General features: G+C 37.8%; 1 protein-coding gene across 1 annotated transcript in view; it reads right to left on the bottom strand.

Annotated features, from left to right (window-relative positions):
* ATP7A (ATPase, Cu++ transporting, alpha polypeptide) overlaps positions 1–5,593 on the bottom strand; it is a 342,426-nt gene that overhangs the window by 51,271 nt on the left and 285,562 nt on the right. Inside the window, exon 19 of the mRNA XM_006902187.1 lies at positions 1,437–1,640. Coding sequence (XP_006902249.1) covers positions 1,437–1,640 — 204 coding nt within the window. The remainder of the gene's footprint in view (positions 1–1,436; positions 1,641–5,593) is intronic.

Here is a 5,593-nt window from a genome sequence, read left to right as displayed (position 1 = left end):
TGAGGCTCAATGTCAAGAAGACAAAGATTCTCACCACTGGACCAATTGGCAGCATCAGGATGGATGGCGAAGAGATTGAGATTGTTCACAGCTTAGAATTCTCAGCTCCACGATCAACACTCTTGGCACCAGCAGTCAGGAAATCAAAAAACGTATTGTGATAGGAAGGTCTGCTATTAGGGACCTCTCTAAAGTACTCAAGAGCAACGGTGTCTCTCTGAAGACTGAGGTGTGCCTGATACAGGCCATGGTCTTTGCAATCCCTTGTTATGCATCAGAGAGTTGGACAATGACTAGGGAGGACAGGAGAATTGATGCCTTTGAGAGGTGGTGCTGGAGAAGAGTATTGAATGCACCATGGACTGCCAAGAAAACAAACATATTAATCCTGGAGAGAATTTAACCCAGCAAGTCCTTGGAGGCAAGGATTCTGGGCCTTCGTCTGACATACTTTGGGCATGTTTCAAGGAGGAACAGGTCCTTGGAGAGGGACATCATGCTTGGGAGGGTGGAGGGACGGTGCAAGAGGGGAAGACCCTCTATGAGATGGATTGATTCAGTGACTGGGGTAATCGGGATGGGTGTGTCAGAGGCAGTCCAACTGGCACAGAATAGAGCAGGGTTTAGGGCTGTTGTACATAGGGTCGCTATGAGTCGCAAACGACTCGACGGCACATAACAACAACAACATCCTGGCTAATGCAATTGTTCTTAATTGTTATTGTTGTTAGGTGCCGTTGAGTCAAATATAACCTATACCAATCTGATAGACAACAAATCTGAACCCTGTCCTATCCGGTGCCGTTTTCTCACTTCCTGACACACTAGAGACCACTGTGGCAGTCACTGTGTCAGGTTGACAGTCTTCCTCTCCTCTGCTAACCATCCGCCTTTCCAAGCATTATATTTCTCTCCAAGGAATAGCTTCTCCTAGCAACATGCCTGAAGGAACACTCTGGCTGTATTTTTCTGAGAAATACTTGTTTATTCAATGGTATATTTAGTACTCTTCTGTAACACACAGCTCAAAGGCATAAATTCTTCTTCTGTCATCCATAATCATTGACCAGCTATCAGATGCATAACAAATGATTGGAAAGACTGTGGACTCATCTAACCAGCTGAAGGTCTTAATACAAACACTGAGGTTTCCTGAGGGAAAGGCTGTCTTCCTTAAGTCTACAAGCTATATATCTTGACTGAATTTCCAGATTTCAGACTCAGAATTGCTTGACCCCCCAGCCTACACCCTAAAAATTTTGGACTTATCAACACCTAAAATCACATGAGCCATTTCCTAAAAAAAATAATTTATCAAAAATTAATCTTTCTCTGTGTGTTTCAGTTTTTCTTTCTCTCTGCCTATAATACAGATTATGTTTCTCTGAAGAACTCTAATATAAGTACATTAACAAATGTTAGATCACAGAACTCACCCTTATCAAAACGACGTCAGCTGCTTCAATAGCTACATCTGTGCCTGTTCCAATGGCAATTCCAACATTTGCCATTGCCAAAGCTGGAGAGTCATTTATTCCATCTCCTACCATTGCTACACATTTCCCTTCTTCTTGGAGTTGTTTCACTTTAGCAACTTTATGGGAAGGTAGAACTTCAGCATACACCTTAGTAATGCCAACCTAAATAAGGAAAAGAAAATTTCAAAAAAATATTGAGTATCTGAAATATGCTTAATAATAATGAGCCATCATTTTTATTTTTACTCACCAGATATCCAAATTATGGGAGACTGGTAATATTAAATGTTAGCAAAAATGTGGAGAAATTAGCTCTCTTATACTACTGATGAAAATAGAAATTGGTACTGTGTTTTGGTTTTTTTAAAAAATTATTTTATATTGGTTTGCATACAAGATTCATATACATTGTGTCTCATTCATGTACATTGTGCTTCACATATTCCTTTGTTCACATTTCATAAAATCATTTATATACATTGTGTTTTATAAAATCAATCATCATTGATTTATGTCTACCCTTACCCCATCTTTTCAGGTTCAAATTAGGTATTTCCCATTCTTTCACCTTTCGCCCCCCCCAACCACCCAGTAAATTCTCCTAGTGATTCCCTCCACTTTCATGTTCCTCTTCCTTACCCCTCGCTTCTTCCTCTTTGGATTTTATAGACATATTTCTATTATTTCTATTTTTACAATAGAATTATGTAATATTTGTCTTTATGAGACCGAGTTAGTTCGCTCAGTATGTTCTCTAGACTCTACCATGTTATATAGTATTTTAGGAAATCGTTGTTCCTTACTGCGGCATAGTATGCCATTGGGTGAATGTATCACAATTTATTTTTTTGTCTTAACTTTTTAATTTTATTTATTGTGATTTTAATGAAAATATACAGAAAATATGGATTTCCATTCATTCATTCATTCATTAATTCATCATTGCACATTTTTCTCCCTACTCCTGCCCTCAAGTTTGCTTTAAAAAAATAAAAATCATTCATTGTTGCATAATTTCCTTTTTCCCCCCACTCCAGTCCACTTTGCTATATACATCTTATTCTGGACTGCTGTCATATCTACAACATCTAATCATATATTCCTTTATAACAGTTCTATCCTTCATCTGTTCCAAGGCAGTGTTCATTATTTATCTCCTTTTCATAGTTTTCCCCCAACCCTCACATAACTCCTGTTCTGTAACAGTAGCGCTATGCAGTATTTGGCCTTTTGTTAATGGGAAATTTCACTCAGCATAATGTCCTCCTGGGTCATCCATGTTGTATAAAATTAAATTAGTTTCTTATTTTTCAGTGCTGCATATTATTCCATAATGTGACTATACTACAGCTTTTGTATCCATTCTTTTGTTGATGGGCATTTGGGTTGCTTCCCTCTCTTTGCTATTGTGAACAATGCAGCAATAAACATGGGTGTGTGTATATCTCTTTGAGTGGCAGCTCTGGTTTCCTTAGGGTATATTCCCAGTAGTCCAATTGCTGGGTCAAATGGTATTTCTATTTCCAAATTTTTGAGTAAGCATCATACTGCCTTCCATAGTGGTTGCACCATTTTACACTCCCACCAACAATGAAAATGGGTTCAGCTATCTTCACCACCTCACCAGCATTTGTTGTTTGCTGCTCTGTCGAACTTTGCTATTGTTTCTGGGGCAGATGATATCTCATAGCTGTTTTGATTTTTGTATCTCTCTTAGAGCTAGGGATTTCAAACACGTCTTTCTGTGTTTGTTTGCCATCTGAATGTGTTCTTTGGAGAAGTGTCTGTTCATATCCTGTGCCCATTTTGTGATTGGGCTGTTTAACTTGCTGAGATGCTAAAATATTCTATAAATTTTAGATAGGAGACATGTCATTTCCAAATGCTCTTTTCCTAGTCTGTGACTCTCCTTTATATCCTGCTGGAGAATTTTGATGTGCATAGGGATTTGATTCTTAAAAGGTCCCATTCATCCATTTAATTCTCTCCTGGTTCAGGTTTTTATGATTCTGGGAAGACTCTTCATATTGTGGCTTAGGGCTTCTAGAGTTCTTCCCAGCTTTGTTCTCATGAAGATTACAGTTCTTGGTTTTACTCCTAGGTTGTTAATCCACTTTGAGTTGGTATTTCTGTATGGTATGAGGTGTGTTTCTCGCTTGAGGTTTATAAAGAGAGTTTTCCAATTTTGCCAACACCATTTGCTAAAGAGGCTTTCATTTCCCCACTTAACTGATTTCATCTCCTTGTCAAAAATCTATTGACTATAGGTAGATGAGCTGATTTCTGGGTTCTCAATTCTATCCCATTGATCTATGGGTCTGCCACTGTACCACACTGTCTTGACCACCATGGCTTTGTAGTAGCATTTGAGATCAGGAGAGAGATGCCCCCTACTTTGTTTCTCCTTTTCAGGAATGCTCTACTTGTTCGGGATCTTTTTCCATTCCAGATGAAATTGGAAACTGTCTTTTCCATCTTGTTGAAGAATGGAATTGTTATTTGTATAGGGATTGCACTGAACCTGGGAATTGCCTTTGGTCAAACTGTCATTTTCACAATATTGAGTATTCCTATCCACGAGCAGGGTATATTCTTTCATTTCTCCAAGTCTCTTTTTGTTTCTTTTAGTAAAGTTTTGTAATTTTCTTTGAATAGGTCTTTTGTGCTTCTAATTAGATTTACTCCCAAGTAGTTAATCTTGTGGTTTGCTATTGTGATGAGTATTGGTTTTTTTTAGCACCAGTTCTGTATTCTCTTTGTCATTAAAGAGAAGTCCAATTGATTTTTGTATGTTGATCTTGCATCCTGCAACTTTGCTGAATTGGTTGACTATGTTCAGTAGTTTTCTCAGTGAGTCTTTAGGGTTTTCTACGTATACTATCATAACATCTGCATAGAGAGATAATTTTACCTCCTCTTTATCAATTTGGATACCTCTGATTTGCTTCTCTGGTCTATTGCTCTTGCTAAGATGCTAAGACTTCCAGTAAAATAATGAATAAGAAAGCAGACAGTGGGCATCCTTGCTTATTTTCTGTTCATAAAGGGAATTGCTTTAAACTCTGTCCATTGAGAATTATGTTGGCTCCTTGGGTTTGCATATATATTTTTTGAGGAAACTATTTGATGAAATTCCATCCATTCCAATTTTATTGAGTGTTTTAACCAGAAAAGATGCTGAATTTTGTCAAAGGCCTTTTCTGCATCAATTGATAGGATCATGTGGTTCTGGTTCTTTGCATTGTTAATGTGATGATTTACATGGATTTTTTTTTCTTATGTTGAACCATCCTTGCATAACTGTTATGAATACCACTTGGTCACGGTGTATTATTTTTTTGATGTATCATTGGATTCTGTTGGCCAGGATTTTACTGAGGATTTTTGCATCTATGTTCATGGGTGATATTGGTCCCCTATTTTGGGATGTCTTCACACGCCTTTGGTATCAAGGATATGTTTGTTCCATAGAATGATTGTGGGAGCATCTCATTTTTTTCTGTTTTCTGAAATACTTTACGTAGAATTGCTAACAATTCTTCTCTGAATGTTTGATAAAACTCACTAGCAAATCCATCCAGTTCAGTGCTTTTTATGTTGTTTGTATTGGAAGTTGTTTTATTACCTGTCCAATTTCTTCTTTTGTTTTTTTTTTTTTTGTTTTCTTTTGGTTTTTTTTTTCTTTTATAGGCATATCTTGTTTTATTGCCCTTTGTAGACAGAACATTTTAATCGAAGTTGAATGTTGTGGCAATGCAGTATCAAACATGTTTACTGGTCTCATTTTTCCAACAGCAGAGCTTTGTGTAAATTCTTCTTTTGTAATGGGTCTGTTCAGGTGTTCTATTTCAGTCGTGTCAGCTTAGGTAAGATGTGAGTTTCTAAGTATTTGTCCATTTCCTCTAGATTTTTTATTTCTTTGAGTATGTTGTTGTTATGTGCCGTCGAGTCGCTTGCGACTCATAGCGACCCTATGTACAACAGTCCTAAACTCCGCTCTGTCCTGTGCCAATCGCACCGTCTCTGACACTCCCATCCCAATTATCCCAGTCACTGAATCAATCCACCTCATAGAGGGCCTTCCTCTCCTGCGCTGTCCCTCCACCCTCCCAAGC

Source organism: Elephantulus edwardii, unplaced genomic scaffold, assembly GCF_000299155.1.
Source record: "Elephantulus edwardii isolate Elephantulus edwardi_28Jun2011 unplaced genomic scaffold, EleEdw1.0 scaffold00378, whole genome shotgun sequence".
NCBI classification, from domain to species: domain Eukaryota; kingdom Metazoa; phylum Chordata; class Mammalia; order Macroscelidea; family Macroscelididae; genus Elephantulus; species Elephantulus edwardii.
This window is presented reverse-complemented; position numbering and strand designations above follow the sequence as displayed.